At 45.7% G+C, this 24,130-nt stretch overlaps 1 protein-coding gene across 1 annotated transcript; it reads right to left on the bottom strand.

The window, feature by feature from the left end:
- Positions 1 to 463: 463 nt before the first annotated feature.
- Positions 464 to 23,640, bottom strand: LOC117441038 (unconventional myosin-VI-like; the record flags this gene model as incomplete). Its single annotated transcript, XM_034077233.1, has 5 exons — positions 464 to 536; positions 2,701 to 2,792; positions 4,951 to 5,108; positions 19,272 to 19,416; positions 23,407 to 23,640. Coding segments are annotated over 5 exons (702 nt in total), but the record flags the coding sequence as incomplete, so codon positions are not given.
- Between the last annotated feature and the right edge of the window lie 490 nt (positions 23,641 to 24,130).

Raw genomic sequence — 24,130 nt, 5'->3', positions numbered from 1 at the left:
GGAAGGGGGACTCAACCCCAACAAGTCCCAATTGAACAGGGTAGCATCAGGAAGTCAGAGTAAACACTGACAAGTACGAAAGATCCCAGGTTAAGATCTAGAAGACAGGAAGGCTGCAAGACGAAAGTCCCAGTTTATTTATATGTATTTAGACTTCTTGCACTATTTTGTATTTTATTATGTTATTGTTTGAGGAGCTCAGGTCAGAAGAAGACGATAAAACCTTTGAATCTTTAAGACAGGACGGGTGGCAAGGGATGTCAAGTTACGAACAGCCCAAAACAAGACGGGGAAGTCACAAATCCAGTCCAGTCGTACGTCAGGCGGGAACAGATGAAGTTTCACAGTAAAAAACCCTGGTTTGAAGTCGAGTGTTTGTCTCGTGGCTGTTGTTATTTACCGTACACATGATTAACACATCATCAGCCTGGTTCTCCGAGCTGCTCTGAGTGCGTCTGCTTACCTATGCAGTCCTGGTTGTCGACGTAGTGGACCTCGTTGACTCCGAGACCCTCCCGGTGGTACAGCTCTTGCTCCTGGAATACAGACGACAGGGTTTATAATGAGAAGCCTTAACGATGTGCTACCGAGCGGCCGGGCGAGTCTGCGCGTCCGCCTCTTCCAGCTCTCTGCCGTCACGCCTTCAGGCAAGGCGAGATTTAAGGTGCTTCGTGCTCCAGAGGTATCCGCTAAGGTGCAGATATATTCAACGATGGGTTTGCGCTCAAATGAGGCGTCTAACATTTGGAGACAGGAGGTAAAAAGACGATCAGAATGAACGTCCAAAATATCGTTACGGTTTAAATGATGCTTCGTGTTCAAGAAGTTCAAACGGGTCCAGTGATCAGGTGTAAACCATCTCAAACTTAACTTGTAGTTCAATAGAAGAAAACAGTGATTTTAGGGGTGTAATTATATCGAGAGGCGAAGTCCCTCCCCTCCCGGCGGGGGACCTTATTTCTGAAAAGAAATTGAAGTCAATGGAGAGAGAAAGATTATCTTTTGATCCCGTTTGAATTGTGCCACGAATTACGATGTTTGTCAATTTAAAAGATAATTTTGAAAGTCTAGAAAATAAAAATGTGTCGTCAAACTGTGAAGTGACACTTTCTTTGTGTGAAGCGCTCAATGAACTACATCTCCCGTCTCGCACCAAGACGGCCGTCACGTTGAACATTTCACTCCTTGCTCTCAGAACGAGGCGGAAAGTATTAAAAGAGGTGAAAATCACTGCAGGTCTGGGCGTGTTGAGAGCTGTGCACACACAAGGGGAGTGAGTCGGTTCGTGAGAGCCAGCATGCGGGACCGCGACTCTGGGACTTTTAGTCTTTCTAGCTGCGTATTTTTCATCGTCTTATATTTCAACAGTTTTACGACAAACTGTGACTTTTTTGACACGGAAATTATTTTTGTAATTTGTAATTCGTGGCACAATTCAAACGGGATCGAAAGATAATCTCTCTCTCTCCATTGACTTCAATACATGCTTTTCAGAAATAAGGTCCCATGGGTCCCACCGGAAGGGGAGGGACTTCGCCTCTATTCGAGGAGGCGGCTTTTATGCACGATGTTACTGAAACATTTATCTGTTTGGGCGAGTTCAAAATGAGGCGTCTAGCATTTGGGGGAAAAAGTCAACAAGACGATCAGAACGAACGTCCGAAATGTCATTACGGTTTTAATGATGCTTCATGCTTAAGAAGTTCAAACCGGTCTGGCTCCGGTGATCAGATGCTTATGTTTTGTTAATGTTTTCAAACTGTAATTTAACAAAACATTTCAGACCTTGGTGTCGTGAACTGAGCTGTGTTCTTATTACATTTTGTTCGTCTAATTATATTAGAAGTGGTGGCTTTTATGCACGATGTTACCGACGGATGCTTCTGTTTGGGCGCCAACATCTCGGAGCACGAAAACTAAACTAAAACAAGACAGTGACATTTCAGACCTCGTTGTCGTCAGCCGAGCTGCATATGTCTTGAGTCCAACGCTCTCCAGGCAGCAGTGAAATGATATTAGCAGTGGCGGCTTTTATGCACGATGCAACGGACAGATACATCCGTTTGGGCGAGTACGACATGACGAGTTTAGGGTCAAACGAGGCGTCTAGCATTTGGAGAATAAAAGGCAAGACGACGATCAAAAGGAACGTCCAACATCTCGTTAAGGAGAACAGGTATGGCCATTTCTTTTTCTTCCCTAAGCTCTCCAGACCGCAGTGAAGTGATTATGGATGCTGCAGCTTTGTGAGCACTCGAGTGCCTTCTGGTTCGTTATGAGAATACCCGGAGTTACAGAGAAATGATATATATCGAGCATCATTATTTTCCAAAAGACGGCCTGTAATGGTTGTGTGGGGGCTGAAGACGTCTGGAGAGTTTCCTCTGAATATAAAAGACCAAAAGTTAACAGGAAGCAACAACAACTCTCTTCACTTCATTCTGCAGCTTGATTTTCATCTAAAAAGATGTTCCTTTCAAACAGAAACGCACTCCCAGGAAGTAACCATGGCTGCCATTGAGATACACGGTAATCAGTGAAATGTGCACTTTCAAAAAAAATGTTTTGGGTGGAAAATGTTGTTAAAAAGTGTGGAAGCTTTTACTCGGCACAATGTGGGGACACCAAGAGTTTCCAATAGGAAGAAGCACCCGATGGACGGAGGGGACACACGCTGTGACTCTGACTCGCAGACCTCACCTCTTTCAGGATGCGCTCGTTGAAGAACTGCTGCAGCTTCTCGTTGCAGTAGTTGATGCAGAACTGCTCGAAGCTGTTGTGTTCAAAGTACTCTGCAGGAACATCAGAGAGTTAGAGAGGCTTCAAAGCACTCACAGAAGATCTTTCATTGTCCTTCTCTCATCTTATTGCAGTTCTGATATGTGTTTCTGCTTCTACTAGTCCGTCCATTCGTGCAACAGGACTCTGTGTGTGCATTAGTAACTGTACTAGTCACATGGCACACTTCATCCTGCACTGCTACACTTATAAATACTTCTGCTACGTGTCCACTTGAATGTCAAAGCTGCCTCTTTAATTCTATATGGTCACGGTTACGGCCGCCGCCTCCTCTCTGCCCAGTAACCTTTCTCCAAGTGTCTGCAGCTGTGTGTTATATGTATATGAGCCGTGCCGTTGCCCTGACGCCATTGGACGCCAGCTTCCTGTCCCTCCCCCGGTAGGCGTGACCGAAGATCTGGATTGGAGCATGCCGGGCCCGACTCTCCAATCCCCTCACACACCTCCCGGGGAAGACACGGGAGTTTCTCAATATCGAGTAAGCATGCTGCAGAGCCACTATTTCAAGTATACTACGTCATCGAGTGGCCGAAGGACTGTTTAAATGCCCAGCATTCGGCGCCACTCGATGACGTAGTATACTTGAAATAGTGGCTCTGCAGCCGGTGTACTCCACATTGAGGAACGCACCTCAGTTAGTCGAGAGAGGTCTGAATCTGTGGCAGACGCCTCTCGGTACTCTCTCTGTATATTCTGTGCTAGTTCTGTTAACGGCGGTTAAATAGGTTGCGTGAGTATTTGAGTTTGTACTTGTTGTAACCGTCTTCACTCTCTGTTTATTTGGTTCCTACCTTTTATGTGCAACATTAATAGGGGCGGAACTAATCTGCGGTGTTTTGTGTTACACCTGTTTGTTTAATCGACGCACTTGATAGTCGCAACTGCAGAGCAACGCAGAATGTAAAGAAAATCTAAGGAAACTAAGGGGAAAATGCAGTTAAAGATATCAGCCCCTCTAGATGACTAGCAGCCAGTTTTTGTGCTGGTTGTTTGTCTAAATGTGTGTGGTTGAGCTGCAGGTTATATGTATGTATGCTATGCGCTAGCTTGTGCTACATGCTATTGTTAGCGTGTGCTACATGCTATTGTTAGCTTGTGCTACATGCTATCTTAGCTTGTGCTACATGCTATTGTTAACTTGTGCTACATGCTATTGTTAGCTTGTGCTACATGCTATTGTTAGCTTGTGCTACATGCTATTGTTAGCGTGTGCTACATGCTATTGTTAGCTTGTGCTACATGCTATTGTTAGCGTGTGCTACATTCTATTGTTAGCTTGTGCTACATGCTATTGTTAGCTTGTGCTACATGCTATTGTTAGCGTGTGCTACATTCTATTGTTAGCTTGTGCTACATGCTATTGATAGCTTGTGCTACATGCTATTGTTAGCGTGTGCTACATTCTATTGTTAGCTTGTGCTACATGCTATTGTTAGCTTGTGCTACATGCTATTGTTAGCGTGTGCTACATGCTATTGTTAGCTTGTGCTACATGCTATTGTTAGCGTGTGCTACATTCTATTGTTAGCTTGTGCTACATGCTATTGTTAGCTTGTGCTACATGCTATTGTTAGCGTGTGCTACATTCTATTGTTAGCTTGTGCTACATTCTATTGTTAGCTTGTGCTACATGCTATTGTTAGCGTGTGCTACATTCTATTGTTAGCTTGTGCTACATGCTGTGTTTAACTTGTCTCCAGGCTGTGTTTCATAACGGCCTGTTTGTGTTCTTCCCACTTTAGAAGTGAGGTTCTCTTTTGTTTATTTGTTCGTTAGCTATTTTGTTTGTCTAAAACTTGTCAAGTCTCCCTTAGTTCTTTTTGTTTTGATTGTGGTTGTTTGGTGACAATTTTACTGAGCCCTTTTCAGTAAACAACTTCCAATTCCAACTGGTTATGTTATTTCCACGAGCCGGGACGTAACAGTCACTATATTTAAAACAAATCTATGTTAAGCTTAAACCGTGCCATCTTGTGTTCTCTATTAATATGAATATTTATATTAATTATTATTTATTTTAATTAATAACGGGTGCATACCAAGTCATTTTTTAACCTGCAAGACTATTCTCCTCTCTGCATGCTGCTGTAAAGTAAAGTCCTCTTAGTGGGACGAATAAAGGGTTCCTGACTTTGATTTTCGGACACTTACCAAATCCGGCGATGTCGAGGACCCCGATGAAGTTGGCGGAGGATTGGAAGGGGAAGCACTGGTTGGCACGCGTCACCACGTGGTCGAACAGCCGGCTGTAAACCGCCTTCGCCAGCGCGTCGCGGGCGTTGTTCGCCTGCTCCACCTTCAGAGGAACTCTTTAAAACACAGGAGGAAGAGGAGGGTCAGAGTGAGGATTTACAGGAGAGGAGAGGGAAGTACACAGTTCCTTTACTCAAGCAGAAAGTACAGGTATTTGAGTTCAACATGTGAGAAGTAGAAAGTACAGGTATTTGAGTTCAACATGTAAGAAGTAGAAAGTACAGGTATTTGAGTTCAACATGTGAGAAGTAGAAAGTACAGGTATTTGAGTTCAACATGTAAGAAGTAGAAAGTACAGGTATTTGTGTTCAACATGTGAGAAGTAGAAAGTACAGGTATTTGAGTTCAACATGTGAGAAGTAGAAAGTACAGGTATTTGAGTTCAACATGTAAGAAGTAGAAAGTACAGGTATTTGAGTTCAACGTGAGAGAAGTAGAAAGTACAGGTATTTGGGTTCAACATGTGAGAAGTAGAAAGTACAGGTATTTGGGTTCAACATGAGAGAAGTAGAAAGTACAGGTATTTGAGTTCAACATGTGAGAACTAGAAAGTACAGGTATTTGGGTTCAACATGTGAGAAGTAGAAAGTACAGGTATTTGAGTTCAACATGAGAGAAGTAGAAAGTACAGGTATTTGAGTTCAACATGAGAGAAGTAGAAAGTACAGGTATTTGGGTTCAACATGTGAGAAGTAGAAAGTACAGGTATTTGAGTTCAACATGAGAGAAGTAGAAAGTACAGGTATTTGGGTTCAACATGTGAGAAGTAGAAAGTACAGGTATTTGAGTTCAACATGTAAGAAGTAGAAAGTACAGGTATTTGAGTTCAACATGTGAGAAGTAGAAAGTACAGGTATTTGGGTTCAACATGTAAGAAGTAGAAAGTACAGGTATTTGAGTTCAACATGTAAGAAGTAGAAAGTACAGGTATTTGAGTTCAACATGTAAGAAGTAGAAAGTACAGGTATTTGAGTTCAACATGTGAGAAGTAGAAAGTACAGGTATTTGTGTTCAACATGTGAGAAGTAGAAAGTACAGGTATTTGAGTTCAACATGTAAGAAGTAGAAAGTACAGGTATTTGAGTTCAACATGTAAGAAGTAGAAAGTACAGGTATTTGAGTTCAACATGTAAGAAGTAGAAAGTACAGGTATTTGGGTTCAACATGTGAGAAGTAGAAAGTACAGGTATTTGGGTTCAACATGAGAGAAGTAGAAAGTACAGGTATTTGAGTTCAACATGTGAGAAGTAGAAAGTACAGATATTTGAGTTCAACATGTGAGAAGTAGAAAGTACAGGTATTTGAGTTCAACATGTGAGAAGTAGAAAGTACAGGTATTTGGGTTCAACATGTAAGAAGTAGAAAGTACAGGTATTTGAGTTCAACATGTCAGAAGTAGAAAGTACAGGTATTTGAGTTCAACATGTGAGAAGTAGAAAGTACAGGTATTTGAGTTCAACATGTAAGAAGTAGAAAGTACAGGTATTTGAGTTCAACATGTCAGTAAGAAGTAGAAAGTACAGGTATTTGGGTTCAACATGTGAGAAGTAGAAAGTACAGGTATTTGGGTTCAACATGTAAGAAGTAGAAAGTACAGGTATTTGTATATCTGTGGAACAATGACTGCACTGAATGCAAACACTGGGACTGAGAGGGTGGAGGTGTGACTCTGCAGCAGATCATTGTGTTATCGACAGCAGGAGAGAGAGAGTGGCTTCAGAGAGCACTTTGCAGGTATTGTAATTGCTTCTGACTGCGTGAGAGAGCACGGTTCAATAGCTGCAGACACAAGGAGATGACCCGAGGGCAAGAGAAAGTGAATGAATCTGAAGTTCGTGCAGCTGCAGTGCGGAGGAACGCTCTGAGGCATCTCCTCCGCTCAGAGGAAGGGAACACAGCATCATGCAGCCTTTAAAGCTATATTCATTTATTCTTAAGACGAAAGCGGTTATTAGTTTTAGTCGACGAAAAATCATTACATTTAGTCAACCTTTCGTCAAAATGTTTTCTCTCTTTAAACTAATTCAGTTCGGCAAACGCAGGAATCTGAAATCTGAATCAAGTGTTGAAATTCGTAAAGCAACATTTCACTCTCTTAACACTTGTGTAATATCTAGGGACGGGTATCGTTAAGGTTTTAACGGTACTACTACTCTTAAAAATCTGTGTGCACGCCGCTGCAGCGTGTCTGTTAGGCCCCGCCCCGCGCACACAGAGACAGAGTGAGGCCCCGCCCCCGCACACACAGAGAGGCCCCGCCCCCCGCACACAGAGAGAGGCCCCGCCCCCGCACACACAGAGAGGCCCCGCTCCCCGCACACAGAAAGACAGAGAGGCCCCGCCCCCCGCACACAGAGAGAGAGGCCCCGCCCCCGCACACACAGAGAGGCCCCGCTCCCCGCACACAGAAAGACAGAGAGGACCCGCCCCCCGCACACAGAAAGACAGAGAGAAAGAGAGGACCCGCCCCCCCGCACACAGAAAGAGAGAGAGGCCCCGCCCCCCCGCACACAGAGAGAGAGTGAGGCCCGCCCCCCCGCACACAGAGAGAGAGTGAGGCCCGCCCCCCCGCACACAGAGAGAGAGTGAGGCCCGCCCCCCGCACACAGAGAGAGAGTGAGGCCCGCCCCCCCGCACACAGAGAGAGAGTGAGGCCCGCCCCCCCGCACACAGAGAGAGAGTGAGGCCCCGCCCCCCGCACACAGAGAGAGAGTGAGGCCCGCCCCCCGCACACAGAAAGACAGAGAGAACCCGCCCCCCGCACACAGAGAGAGAGAGGCCCCACCCCCCGCACACAGAGAGAGAGAGGCCCCACCCCCCGCACACAGAGAGAGAGAGGCCCCGCCCCCCGCACACACAGAGGCGATTGGCCCCGAAATTGGCGATCGGAGCATCCCTAGTTTCTGACACTTTGAGTGTCTCCTGAACGGGGACACACCGGGGACACACCGGGGACACACGGTGATGGAGAGAAGACATCAAAAGGTGTTTTGCATGATAGGAGACCTTTAAATAGAAGCACTCGAGCCGAACAGAATCAGGATGTCTCATCAGCGTCTCTCACTTAGATTTCCTCTCACGGCTTTAAATAAAGTTCATTTTCTAATCCCTCTCTTTTCCCCACGCGGTGCGTTTGAGAGCAGCAGAAATTCTCCGTGAGTCGACGGCAGTAATTACTCTGAGCGGAGGAGGGAAACATCGGGGAATACGCATTAGGATACTTGTACCATTAGTGTTCCGACACTGCTGCCCTGGCATTTAGACCTCTCGCCTTTTAATGAGACGCCTCGCTGCAGTGTGGAAACCCTCGGAGCCACGGCATGAATTAAACACGGCCTTGATTCAAGATTACAGAGATGCAAAGGTTTTATTGTCATATGCACAGTGTAGAGAAATCCCATTGGACCAGGGACATGCTGCCTTCAGGGACCAACAGAAATGTGTGTTAGTATCATTAAATACTAGAGAAAACACGGTATGAAATGCCGTCTTCTAAAAACTGACGGATAAAATCAGAATGCTTTTTCGTCCTTGAATCCTCTCATCTTCTCCTGATTCCTTGATACAAAAGTCGATTAGGACACATGTTATAGTATCCTTAAATAAGCGCTAAGCAGTCAATGATAAGGAGGCTTGCAGAGAAGAAGGAAGCAAGGAAACACGAGTGGAAAATTGTAAAGGTGTAGAAATAGCAATGAAAATCTTCTGACCTGAGCTCCTCCAACAATACAAGATAAGAAGTAGTGCAAAAAGTCGATATACATGAGTGACGGGGCTCGATGTGTCCGTTCAAAGGCACTGGCCTAGTCGGTTGGTTAAGCTCCAAAACTTTATTTTTAGCAGCAACAAAATAAATAGCGAACCAGCAAAAAAAAAAACGTCCAAATCAGACCGTCCATCACCCCGGAGAGTAAACGTGTCCAGCTGTTGCCTTCTCTGCAACATCCCCGAGCCCCCCTTCCAGGGCCAACCCCGTATTACCCCATAGCCCCTCCCACCAGGCTTACGTCAGCAGGTGACAACAAATAAACTCAGGGGTGTAGTGGGGAGACACTATGGACGCGCTCGTGAACTGTCAACGGGGGGGGGGGGGGGGGGGGGGGTACCTCTATGTCGCCTGTCAGCTCAACATGATGCCGTTGAACCGATCCGGCCTTCCTGCGCGTCTGTCACTCAAATGCGGGACATCGTCTCAATTTGTGGGACGCGGGACAATTAATAAAAATGACACACACACACACACACACACACACACACACACACACACACACACACACACACACACACACACACACACACACACACACACACACACACACACACACCACACACACACACACACACACACACACACACACACACACACACACCACACACACACCACACACACACACACACACACACACACACACACACACACACACACACACACACACACACACACACACACACACACACACACACACACACACACACACACACACACACACACACACACACCACACACACACACACACACACACACACACACACACACACACACACACACACACACACACACACACACACACACACACACACACACACACACACACACACACACACACGATATTGTTCCAGCTGCTGAAACATTTGTCTCCTCTGTTAGTAAAAGCAATTGTTGTTTATAGAAATATGTTTTCCTACGGGTCGCTAATGGTTAGTAGCACATTATTGATTTACCTTAAAGAGGCCCGATGCTGCTCGCGTGTTCTACGGGTTTTAGTGCACGTACCGTACTTGTCGGACTATAAGCCGCGACTTTTTCCCCCCATTTTCTTGTACAGCTACCGGCCACTAGGGAACCTCCTACATCTATGGATTATACAGGTAAAATTACCCACCTTTAACTCTATGGGCTCTATGACCGGTCCGCGCCCGCCACCTTTAAGCGGCGGGCTCCAGCAGGAAAAGCTGGAGTCCGGAAGAGAGCGAGACAGGTAGCGCGCCAAAGTGAAAGTGGAACCGAGAGACAGAACGAGAGCAAGACAGTGCGCTTTATAGTCCGGAAAGTACGGTAGATGGTCTACAGAGGCGAAAATCCCTGTATTCCATCCAGAGGTAGGCTAAGGGGCGGGACATCTCTAAGCAGGTTGACCAATCAGAGCAGACTGGGCTCTGGTTTCAGACGGAGGGTGAAAAGAGGTGCTCTTTTTGTAAGTTATATTATATCTATGAATAAACATATTCCATTGGATTTATAATGACACAAACATCGTCCCTAAAGAAGTGTTTTCCTTCATTAAACTTCAGCCATAAACAAAAGCTGTGTCTCTCTTCCGCTGAAGGGAAATAAATTACCCAGAGCCGATCGCCCTGTGACTCCTCGCTGTCCGGGTTTCTCGACAGCGCTGACTCGTAATCAGACGACTCCCGTCTGAGTGCTGCCGCTAATAAGATGGCGGCTTGTATTAGTGTGAACATGCTGTAAATATATAAAGATATATTCTCTCGGGCTGAGTCACGCTGACCTGCAACGACTGGGCTCCGGAGTGTTTCTATAAGAGAGCGAGGCAGTGGGTGTGAAAGGAGAAGATCGCTAATGGTGAGAAAGTTTTCAAAATAATAAAAGAATAACAAGAAAAATAATCCATGTAGAGAAATCCCATTGGAGCAGGGAGACGCTGCCTTCAGGGACCGCTTCAGACGTGTGTGTTGGTATCATTAAGTACTTGGGAAAACTCAATCGGGATATAAAACGCCATCTTCTAAAAATAGATTCACGATGCGTTCGTCCTTGAGTCCTCTCGTCGTCTCCTGATTCCTTGATACAAAAGTCGATTAGGACACATAGTGAAAGTATCCTTAACTAAGCGCCAAGGAGTCGAGGAGAGGAGGCTTCCAGAGAAGAAAGAAGCAAGGAAACACGAGTTGAATATTGTAAAAGTGAGGCAAAGGAAACAAGGAGGCTAAATGAAGGTAAGCGGATAAACCTAATGGATGTTTTTTGGCTCCATTGATGGTGCATCGTTCGCAGCCTTCTGCCCCGTATCGGGACATATGGCAGTAACGATATCAGAGCCATAACGTCCAGAGCGTGGTTTGGCTTTTTGTTTTGGCATCTGCTAAAAAATCATCAAACTCTCATTAGGGACGTCCGTTATTATTATTATTATTATGGCCCAGGATTGTTAAACAGCCACCCATAAAACCTGAGGGAGGTTCAGTCAACTCAAGATCCACCTTTTTAAAGTAGAGACACTACATACTGATATACACCTGAACATCAGCAGGAGAGAACTCTTTAAAGTAGAGACACTACATACTGATATACACCTGAACATCAGCAGGAGAGGACTCTTTAAAGTAGAGACACTACATACTGATATACACCTGAACATCAGCAGGAGAGGACTCTTTAAAGTAGAGACACTACATACTGATATACACCTGAACATCAGCAGGAGAGGACTCTTTAAAGTAGAGACACTACATACTGATATACACCTGAACATCAGCAGGAGAGGACTCTTTAAAGTAGAGACACTACATACTGATATACACCTGAACATCAGCAGGAGAGGACTCTTTAAAGTAGAGACACTACATACTGATATACACCTGAACATCAGCAGGAGAGGACTCTTTAAAGTAGAGACACTACACACTGATATACACCTGAACATCAGCAGGAGAGCACTCTTTAAAGTAGAGACACTACATACTGATATACACCTGAACATCAGCAGGAGAGGACTCTTTAAAGTAGAGACACTACACACTGATATACACCTGAACATCAGCAGGAGAGGACTCTTTAAAGTAGAGACACTACATACTGATATACACCTGAACATCAGCAGGAGAGCACTCTTTAAAGTAGAGACACTACATACTGATATACACCTGAACATCAGCAGGAGAGCACTCTTTAAAGTAGAGACACTACATACTGATATACACCTGAACATCAGCAGGAGAGGACTCTTTAAAGGAGACACTACACACTGATATACACCTGAACATCAGCAGGAGAGGACTCTTTAAAGTAGAGACACTACACACTGATATACACCTGAACATCAGCAGGTGAGGACTCTTTAAAGTAGAGACACTACACACTGATATACACCTGAACACCAGCAGGGTATGTTTTCCTTAACGATAGACGCTGTTCTTTAATCCCTAGATTGCAGAGTTTATCATCCCTTCTGTTTCTGCAGCATATGTTAAACCGTCAGACTTCTAATTTGCATGTTTAATTAAATGTGACATTTTGCTCGTCATGGCGCTCTCTTCTTCAGAATCAAAACACTTCAGATTCTAACGTGTGCTCGTGTGAAGCTTTAATGCATAATTGTTGTAGGAAGGAGGTCTGGGACTTCATGGGAGAACATATATAAGATTTATCCGTTTTAAATCTCTGTGATTTTCCCACTTTATATAGTTCATCAAATCGAAAACATAATAATTGTATTTTACATTTAAATTTTATTCCGCCTTTTTTAAACACGATGTACTGGCATTGTTGGAATTGAAATGTAAAGACAGACAACTGCTTCTCTCTGAACACACCGTCTGCCTGTAGAGCCTGAACACACCGTCTGCCTGTAGAGCCTGAACACACCGTCTGCCTGTAGAGCCTGAACACACCGCCTGCCTGTAGAGCCTGAACACACCGTCTGCCTGTAGAGCCTGAACACACCGTCTGCCTGTAGAGCCTGAACACACCGTCTGCCTGTAGAGCCTGAACACACCGTCTGCCTGTAGAGCCTGAACACACCGTCTGCCTGTAGAGCCTGAACACACCGTCTGCCTGTAGAGCCTGAACACACCGTCTGCCTGTAGAGCCTGAACACACCGTCTGCCTGCAGAGCCTGAACACACCGTCTGCATGTAGAGCCTGAACACACCGTCTGCCTGTAGAGCCTGAACACACCGTCTGCCTGTAGAGCCTGAACACACCGTCTGCCTGTCGAGCCTGAACACACCGTCTGCCTGTAGAGCCTGAACACACCGTCTGCCTGTCGAGCCTGAACACACCGTCTGCCCGCAGAGCCTGAACACACCGTCTGCCCGTAGAGCCTGAACACACCGTCTGCCCGTAGAGCCTGAACACACCGTCTGCCCGTAGAGCCTGAACACACCGTCTGCCCGTAGAGCTTGAACACACCGTCTGCCTGTAGAGCCTGAACACACCGTCTGCCTGTAGAGCCTGAACACACCGTCTGCCTGTAGAGCCTGAACACACCGTGTGAATACAGATGCTCTCTCCTTTCAACACGCCTCCCACGCTAATGTGTATTATTCCTGACCTTTTATCTGCACAGAGGAGTCAGGACCGATAAATAAAAATCTGCTGCTGCCTGTCTCTGAGTGTCAGTTCAGCTTTCTGCAGACGGACATGTGTCTGACACGTTTATCTGCTGCACTTATTCAGCTTCTTCTACGGGAACAAAGGCTCTGAACCACACTATCAAAATCTTTTGGTTTAGTCGTGGAAAACAAACAAAAGTATGATAACAGCTTAAATAAAAGCTCTACATATTAACACCACTTTATGACTTCAGAAGTAAAGAGCTTAAGTTACGCCACCGCTAAGATAAAGGCGGCTAATTTTGAGCTATAAAGGAACTACAGCACGGTCACATGACTTCACGTCACCACTGCTAAGCTAAAGGAGGCTAATGTTGGGCTATAAAGGAACTACAGCACGGTCACATGACTTCACGTCACCACCGCTAAGCTAAAGGAGGCTAATGTTAGGCTATAAAGCAGGGGTGGGGAACCTCCGGCCTCCGGGCCGTATACGGCCTGCGAGACCATTTGGTACGGCCCTCGAGGTAATTTATAAACACACGCAAAAAAGAAAAGAAATCTAGACCGCAGAATAATTAAACAAGCGAGTGCCTGTTTTTGCTGGCCAAGGGCAGGGTCCTTGAACACAACACGAGCCTAACGTGTCATCACGTGGTATGTGTCTCGTCTGACAGGAGTGTAGTTCTAACGGAGAGCACCAGAACACGGCTCCGGGCCGGGACTTCACAAATTGCAGTAACCATAAGGAGCCGTACACATGCCGCAGTTTTTGCGTGGCTGTGTCTTTAGCTGAAAGCCCAGTGGAGATCTGTTCATCTGTCACACTGATCAGACAGTCAATAACTGTGTTGTTATTAGCATCTGGTTAGCTAGCTATGCTAACGAATATAAGAAGCTTTTTCTACTACCAGTGAGGTAAAGGCACATCTTTATATGATCATTATAGTTAAAAACAAGAGAATAAAGTAAACAGGTATAAAATACTATATGACAGTAAAAAAAAGTTATTATTAAACAAGAATACAGTTTGAAAGTTGTAAAATATCCATAAAGAAAAAGAAAATCTGTTTACAGTTCTGTTTCATATGGGTGTTGAGAGATGTGTCCATAGATCTATTAATGTTGCTCTCAAAGTGCACCAGATTGATGCTTTTAACTTCAACATTCAAAACAAATCTTCCCGGGGGAGCATGCCCCCAAACCCCGCTAGGTGAGGTTAGACCCCCCCCCCCACTTAAATCATGTCCGCATGGATATGAAACTAAATACATTTGCACACCTTGTGTCCATATATTTCTGTTTTGGTGGTCATGCCACGGTGCATGCATGCGCGGGTCATGGTCAAATATCTGGATTCAGAGGTTGCTTTTTCTTTGCACAGCATGAAAGAAAGGCGAAATGAATGGGCTGTGATTTTAGTTTTTTAAGCAGACGTTGAGTTCAATAATTTGTACGGCCCTCGAAGGATGTTGTAAAAATTGAAATGGCCCTTGAGAGGAAAAAGGTTCCCCACCCCTGCTATAAAGGAACTACAGTACGGTCACATAATAATAATAATAATTCCTTACATTTATTATAGCGCTTTTACAATGACTCAAAGCGCTTTACATATACACACATTACACACATGCAGTCAGAAACTGTGGACAATACCCACAGGAGCAAGTTCAGGTGAATTGTCTTGCCCAAGGACACACCGGCTTTACAGACGCAGCAGCGGCGGGTTTCACCCCTTGATCTGATGATCATTGCACAGCGCACTGCGCCACACCGTCCATCTTCACGCCTCGAGGTCATCGAGGCGCTTTTACAAGTATACATTGGTATCATACATGTACTGTGGACAATACCCACAGGAGCAAATCCGGGTGAAGTGTCTTGCCCAAGGACACAACGGCCTGACGCAGTGGCGGCGGGAGCGGGTTTCGAACTGGAGTTCCCCAGCACTCCCCCTTGATCTGATGCACAGACCACTGCGCCACCCGTCACATGACTACACGTCATCACCGCTAAGCTAAAGGAGGCTAATGTTGGGCTATAAAGGAACTACAGCACGGTCACATGACTTCACGTCACCACCGCTAAGCTAAAGGAGGCTAATGTTGGGCTATAAAGGAACTACAGCACGGTCACATGACTTCACTTCACCACCGCTAAGCTAAAGGAGGCTAATGTTTGGCTATAAAGGAACTACAGCACGGTCACATGACTTCACGTCACCACCGCTAAGCTAAAGGCGGCTAATGTTGGGCTATAAAGGAACTACAGCACGGTCACATGACTTCACGTCACCACCGCTAAGCTAAAGGAGGCTAATGTTGAGCTATAAAAGAACTACAGCACGGTCACATGACTTCACGTCACCACCGCTAAGCTAAAGGTGGCTAATGTTGGGCTATAAAGGAACTACAGCACGGTCACATGACTTCACTTCACCACCGCTAAGCTAAAGGAGGCTAATGTTGGGCTATAAAAGAACTACAGCACGGTCACATGACTTCACGTCTCCACCGCTAAGCTAAAGGAGGCTAATGTTGGGCTAGAAAGGAACTACTTCAGTTTGCATCTTCATAGTTAATTGCACCTAAATGTAAAGTTAAATGAAGATGCAGTAGGATGGATGTTGCTCTACTTCCCGAGAGCTGAAGCTTTCAGACTTTATTCTGGTGGCAGATGGTGGAAGTACGGGAAAGCTGATGGAGGGGAAACAATAATTTCCAACTTGTTTAGTCTCTCCGTTAAAGCCAGACAGAGAACCCTTTCTGAGAGATGCACAGAGAGACAGACGCTCTGCTGTGGGCAGATGGCTGAGAGAATGTCTTCCAACATGTTCATCCCTTCAGGGAGGAGGGCGACTGACAGGGAGCACAGCGAGGGCTTTGTGCAAAATATAGCCTTAATTTTCAGGCACAGTTTTGCCATAATGGTGTTTTTATTAGATGTAATTAAGTAGAATATATTCCAACTGTTCCAACTCTTGACAGACATAACGAGTCGTTATGTTATAATTATAATAAAGCACATGTTTGGCTAACTCCAGTGTCAATCAAACGATCAAATGTTATTTATATAGCCCAATTAAAGAGTCCTCTCCTGCTGATGTTCAGGTGTATATCAGTATGTAGTGTCTCTACTTTAAAGAGTCCTCTCCTGCTGATGTTCAGGTGTATATCAGTATGTAGTGTCTCTACTTTAAAGAGTCCTCTCCTGCAGATGTTCAGGTGTATATCAGTATGTAGTGTCTCTACTTTAAAGAGTCCTCTCCTGCAGATGTTCAGGTGTATATCAGTATGTAGTGTCTCTACTTTAAAGAGTCCTCTCCCGCTGATGTTCAGGTGTATATCAGTATGTAGCGTCTCTACTTTAAAGAGTCCTCTCCTGCTGATGGTCAGGTGTATATCAGTATGTAGCGTCTCTACTTTAAAGAGTCCTCTCCTGCTGATGTTCAGGTGTATATCAGTATGTAGTGTCTCTACTTTAAAGAGTCCTCTCCTGCTGATGTTCAGGTGTATATCAGTATGTAGTGTCTCTACTTTAAAGAGTCCTCTCCTGCTGATGGTCAGGTGTATATCAGTATGTAGCGTCTCTACTTTAAAGAGTCCTCTCCTGCTGATGTTCAGGTGTATATCAGTATGTAGTGTCTCTACTTTAAAGAGTCCTCTCCTGCTGATGTTCAGGTGTATATCAGTATGTAGTGTCTCTACTTTAAAGAGTCCTCTCCTGCTGATGTTCAGGTGTATATCAGTATGTAGTGTCTCTACTTTAAAGAGTCCTCTCCTGCTGATGTTCAGGTGTATATCAGTATGTAGTGTCTCTACTTTAAAGAGTCCTCTCCTGCTGATGTTCAGGTGTATATCAGTAGGTAGTGTCTCTCTTCATTCCCGCCTCCTCGCTAAATAGGGATCATTAATTATATTAGAGCAGGATGTTTTCCATCAGCATCGTTTGCGATATTTTTTCAAGATGCAGCGAACCATAGAAGTCACCTCCGGTCAGAGAGTGGAAACAGGAAAACCCTCGCCGCTCAAAGCACCGACCAATCTTAGAGAAATATGTGCGTTTATTTTTGACTAGTTTTATGGGTTTTATTTGCTTGTGCTTCTAAAGAACCCAGGATATATGAGGTGTGTGTGTGTGTGTGTGTGTGTTGCTCTCACTTGACTGTTCCTTTCTAAATGTGTGTGTGTGTGTGTGTGTGTGTGTGTGTGCTCTCACTTGACTGTTCCTTTCTAAATGTGTGTGTGCCTGTGTGTAATGTGTGTGTCAGTGTATTATTGTCTGCAGGGCCGGCCCTGACCAATTTGCCGCCCTAGGCAAGATGCAGACACTCACTATGATTCGCACGTGCACGGTTGTGGCATGACCACCAAAACAAAGGTATTGACACAAGATGTGTGCAACTGCATTTAGTTTCCTATCCATTTGAACATGATTTAAGTGGGGGGGGGGGGGGGCTCCTCTAGGGGGGTCCGGGGGCATGCTCCCCTGGGAAGACTTTTTTTTAAATATTGAAGTTGAAAGCATCAATCAGCTGCACTTTGAGAGCAGCATGAGGAGATCTATGGAAACATCTCTCAACACCAGATGAAACAGAACTGTAAGCAGATTTTCTTTTTCTTTATGGATATTTTACAAATCACTCTCCTTTCAAACTGTATTCTTGTTTATTAATAACAACTTTTTTGTACCGTCAGTATTTTATACCTGTTTTTCACCTGTTCTCTTATTTTCTCATAAGTATAATGATCATATAAAGGTGTGCCTTCACCTCACTGAGCTGAGCCTATCAGAGCCTCTCAGTCTTTCAGGAGAGAGCTCTCTAAAGCTCCCCCCCCCCCCGCGGCCGCTGACACAGTAAATTCCAATGTTAATAAAAGCACACAGAAGCTGTGTACGTTTTTTGGGAGTTTGATTTATTTTAAATGAACACAAATACAACATTAAAACCTATAATTGCACACTAAAACCATTATTTCAAAAAAAGAACAATTTCACATAAACCTCTGGTTTTTACTGGGGCTGGGGCGGTTCAACTTGATTTTGGGGGGGGGGGTGCCAGAGTTTATGGGTGCTGTACGCAATATAGGCGTAGTTCTGTTAGTATAAGATAATAAGATGCACTTTGTTGATCCAAAATCGGGAAATTGTGTTGTTATGAAATAAAAAAAAAATATTTTTTTTTTATTTCTAACTTTTTTTTTTTTAATTTTCGGCGCCCCCTATGGGTCGATGCGCCCTTAGCATTCGCCTATACTGCCTATGCCGAGGGCCGGCCCTGATTGTCTGTGTGTGTTTGTATATGTGTGTGTTCCTTGATGACCGTGTGGGTGATGTGTGAAAGTGTGTGTGTGTCTCACTTGATGTCCTCTTGGCGCCCCCTGCTGTAGTTAGCATGACTCTGGAGGCGTGTGTGAGAGACTGTGTATTCCTTTCACTCACTTGAAAACTGTTTTTTTACTGTGTGTGTGTGTGTGTTCCTCATTTGATGACCGTATCATTGGCGCCCCCTGCTGTAGGAGGCGCCACCTCCATGGATGTGTGTGTGTGTGTGTTCCTCATTTGATGACTGTCTCTTTCTGTGTGCGAGTGTCTCTCCCTCATGACCGTCCCCTTGGCGCCCCCTGCTGTAGTTAACATGACTCAGGATTGTGTGTGTTTTACGGTCTGTGAGTGTGTATGAGAAAGGGTGTGTGTGTGTGTGTGTGTGTGTGTGTGTGTGTGTGTGTGTGTGTGTGTGTGTGTGTGTGAGTGAAGATGAGATAAGACTTGGGACATGTTTGCGTGGCAGCAGCATAAAAAGACAAGGCATTGTACATTAGAGAAATTAGAAGTGTGTGTGTGTGTGTGTGTGTGTGTGTGTGTGTGTGTGTGTGTGTGTGTGTGTGTGTGTGTGTGTGTGTGTGTGTGTGTGTGTGTCTCACTTGATGACGGTGCCCTTGGCGCCCCCTGCTGTGGTCAGCATGACCCTGGAGGTGAGGCTGACCCTCAGGTCGTCGTCCTCCAGCCCCAGCAGCTCCGCGCAGTGTTCCACGCACTGAGAGGACTGCTTCCTGATGGTGCAGCCGCCTGAAACACAGCCACAGGGACACATGAGGGACACATCAGGGACACATGAGGGACACATGAGGGACACATCAGGGACACATCAGGGACACATCAGGGACACATCAGGGACACACCTCAACTTACTCTACAGGAAGTCAAGATAAGACAACCAGCAGGGACACATGAGGGACACATCAGGGACACATGAGGGACACATCAGGGACACCAACTTACAGGGAAGTCAAGATAAGACAACCATCAGGGACACATCAGGGACACACCTCAACTTACTCTACAGGAAGTCAAGATAAGACAACCAGCAGGGACACATGAGGGACACATCAGGGACACACCTCCACTTACTCTGCAGGGACACATCAGGGACACACCTCAACTTACTCTACAGGAAGTCAAGATAAGACAACGAGCAGGGACACATGAGGGACACACCTCAACTTACTCTACAGGAAGTCAAGATAAGACAACGAGCAGGGACACATGAGGGACACACCTCAACTTACTCTACAGGAAGTCAAGATAAGACAACGAGCAGGGACACATGAGGGACACACCTCAACTTACTCTACAGGAAGTCAAGATAAGACAACCAGCAGGGACACATGAGGGACACACCTCAACTTACTCTACAGGAAGTCAAGATAAGACAACCAGCAGGGACACATGAGGGACACACCTCAACTTACTCTACAGGAAGTCAAGATAAGACAACGAGCAGGGACACATGAGGGACACACCTCAACTTACTCTACAGGAAGTCAAGATAAGACAACGAGCAGGGACACATGAGGGACACACCTCAACTTACTCTACAGGAAGTCAAGATAAGATAAGACAACCAGCAGGGACACATGAGGGACACACCTCAACTTACTCTACAGGAAGTCAAGATAAGACAACCAGCAGGGACACATCAGGGACACATGAGGGACACACCTCAACTTACTCTACAGGAAGTCAAGATAAGACAACCAGCAGGGACACATCAGGGACACATGAGGGACACACCTCAACTTACTCTACAGGAAGTCAAGCTAAGACAACCAGCAGGGACACATGAGGGACACACCTCAACTTACTCTACAGGAAGTCAAGATAAGACAACGAGCAGGGACACAGCAGGGACACATGAGGGACACACCTCAACTTACTCTACAGGAAGTCAAGATAAGACAACTAGCAGGGACACATGAGGGACACATCAGGGACACACCTCCACTTACTCTACAGGAAGTCAAGATAAGACAACTAGCAGGGACACATGAGGGACACATCAGGGACACACCTCCACTTACTCTACAGGAAGTCAAGATAAGACAACCAGCAGGGACACATGAGGGACACATCAGGGACACACCTCCACTTACTCTACAGGAAGTCAAGATAAGACAACCAGCAGGGACACATGAGGGACACATCAGGGACACACCTCCACTGACTCTACAGGAAGTCAAGATAAGACAACCAGCAGGGACACATCAGGGACACATGAGGGACACATCAGGGACACACCTCCACTTACTCTACAGGAAGTCAAGATAAGACAACCAGCAGGGACACATGAGGGACACACCTCCACTTACTCTACAGGAAGTCAAGATAAGACAACGAGCAGGGACACATCAGGGACACACCTCAACTTACTCTACAGGAAGTCAAGATAAGACAACCAGCAGGGACACATGAGGGACACACCTCAACTTACTCTACAGGAAGTCAAGATAAGACAACGAGCAGGGACACATGAGGGACACATCTCCACTTACTCTACAGGAAGTCAAGATAAGACAACCAGCAGGGACACATGAGGGACACATCAGGGACACATGAGGGACACATCAGGGACACACCTCCACTGACTCTACAGGAAGTCAAGATGTTAAGGGTTTTAATGAAGGGAGGTTAGATGGTGTGCAGATGGGACGGAGGCGCTCCAGCAGACGCTCACTCAGACTGTCTTACGTTATGGTGCAGCCGTAACAAATGACTCGCTCAAGTTCAACAGCCAATCAACACGGCGTTCAGCGTTCAGGCAAAACTGATATTTAGCCCCACAACAACAACGTTCACTTTCATGTTTCTAATAAATACTTTTACCTTTTTAAATGTCCATGAAAAACACATCTTTGTAGAATAGCCTTTAACTAGATTTTTAAATCCCCCGCATTGTGCCACAGCTTTTATTATGTTGTTTAATTGTTTTTGTTGTTTATCCTTTTTCATTTTGTAGCACTTTGAGTTTTGTTTACGCAAATGAAAAGTGCGCTTATAAATAAAATATATTATTATGATTATGAGTTCGAATCCATCCATCCATCCATCCATCCATCCATCCATCCATCCATCCATCTTCTCCCGCTTATCCGTGGTCGGGTCTCGGGGGTAGCAGTTCCAGCAGAGAGCCCCAAACTTTCTTTTCCCTGGCGACATCAACCAGCTCTGACTGGGGGGTCCCAAGGCGCTCCCAGGCCAGCGAAGAGATATAATCCCTCCACCTGGTCCTAGGTCTACCCCTTGGTCTCTTCCCAGCTGGACGTGCCTGGAACACCTCCCTAGGGAGGCGCCCAGGTGGCATCCTAACTAGGTGCCCGAACCACCTCAACTGGCTCCTTTCGACGTGAAGGAGGAGCGGCTCAACTCCGAGTCCCTCCCTGATGACCGAACTTCTCACCTTATCCCTAAGGGAGACACCAGCCACCCTGCGGAGGAAACCCATCTCGGCCGCTTGTATCCGCGATCTCGTTCTTTCGGTCATGACCCATCCTTCATGACGAGGTGAGGGTAGGAACGAAAATGACCCGGTAGACGGAGAGCTTTGCCTTCTGGCTCAGCTCCCTTTTCGTCACACGGTGCGGTAAAGCGACTGCAGTACCGCTCCCGCTGCTCCGATTCTCCGGCCCATCTCACGCTCCATTGATCCCTCACTCGAGAACAAGACCCCGAGATACTTGAACTCCTTCACTTGGGGTAAGGACTCATTCCGAGTTCGAATCCCACTCGTTGCTATTTCTCTCATTCTTTTGCAAATAAACTGAAATATGTTATATACGCAAGGGACATCAATGGACGTCCCATCAGAATAATTCCTGTGTTTATAATTGCATAGCTACAGAGAGATGTGCACGTAGAGAAATAACGAAAGACACACAAACATTTTAATTATTTAATTCTGATTAAAGGAAAGCATCACAGAGACTCGGTGAACTGAGAAGACGGAGACGTGTGATTCTCTCCAGGGGTTTCTAGAAAGAGACAGCGAGTTCTGTGGCGCTGGTGTATCAAGCTGCCTGGTTGCTCAGGTCAGAAGAATTGAGCATATGATGAGGAAGCCTTTGAGTCCGTTACAACACGCTGCAGATAAGACGGACTTTAATTAATCCCCGTGGGGAAATTGTTTCTCTGCATTCGACCCGTCCGGTTTTCGGAGCAGTGTGCTGCCATTTTGAACGGCGCCCGGGGAGCAGTGTGGGGAACGGTGCCTTGCTCAGGGACGCCTCGGTAGCACTTGGTCTTCCCGGGACTTGAACTGGTGACCTTCCAGTTGCCAAGACAACTCCCTATCGACTTCGCCACCACCGCCCGTCTGCTGTTAATAATGAGCTAACGATGAGCTTCCTGTTAAAACACGACTCAGCAGAATTCACCCCCCCCCCCCCCCCCCGACAGCCTCTTTAGTATCCTCTAACGATGCCTTCGAGGACCCGAGTTCCCGTCAGAATGCGCAGTTCGCATTTTGTTAGTCAATTAGTTTGATAGCTTAATAATACGTGACATCTTTGTTGTTGTTGTTGAGTAAATTGCTCCGGTTCATATAAACAGACTGTTTTAGATTACGTGCTAGGCCATAAATGTAATTTTTATTTCTGACGGAAATGGAAGGAATGCATTTTAAATATGTGACTATTTACGTGATTTTATTGTTAGTTTCAGGTTGGAGAAATCATTTGTAAAGATAAGTAATGATTATAGTTTCTCAGGTGTGTCCCTCTTTACCTGAGGTGCTCCCCGTCTCCTCGAAGTCGACGTTCCCCAGGTGAAGGACTCCGGCCACCACGCGGAACAGATCCAGCTTCTCAGAGTCGTCCAGCCCGATCTTCTTCATCGCGCCCGACATCCTGTTGAAGTCGCCCTGATCGTCCAGCAGGGGGTCCTTCAGAGGCCCCGCCTTCACATGCTGGGGACGAGAGGACACGGGTAAACACTCTGGTAAACACTCTGGTAAACACTCTGGTAAACAGTCAGGTAAACACAAATATGCTTTATTTCGGTCACATGCAAGAAGTCATGTGACCGTGCTGTAGTTCCTTTATAGCCCAACATTAGCCACCTTTAGCTTAGCGGTGGTGACGTGAAGTCATGTGACCGTGCTGTAGTTCCTTTATAGCCCAACATTAGCCTCCTTTAGCTTAGCGGTGGTGAAGTGAAGTCATGTGACCGTGCTGTAGTTCCTTTATAGCTCAACATTAGCCACCTTTAGCTTAGCGGTGGTGACGTGAAGTCATGTGACCGTGCTGTAGTTCCTTTATAGCCCAACATTAGCCTCCTTTAGCTTAGCGGTGGTGAAGTGAAGTCATGTGACCGTGCTGTAGTTCCTTTATAGCTCAACATTAGCCACCTTTAGCTTAGCGGTGGTGACGTGAAGTCATGTGACCGTGCTGTAGTTCCTTTATAGCCAACATTAGCCTCCTTTAGCTTAGCGGTGGTGACGTGAAGTCAT

This window comes from Pseudochaenichthys georgianus, unplaced genomic scaffold (assembly GCF_902827115.2).
Source record: "Pseudochaenichthys georgianus unplaced genomic scaffold, fPseGeo1.2 scaffold_1419_arrow_ctg1, whole genome shotgun sequence".
In the NCBI taxonomy this organism is placed as follows: Eukaryota; Metazoa; Chordata; class Actinopteri; order Perciformes; family Channichthyidae; genus Pseudochaenichthys; species Pseudochaenichthys georgianus.
The sequence above is the reverse complement of the archived record's forward strand: the minus strand, read 5'-3'. Positions and strand labels throughout refer to the sequence as shown.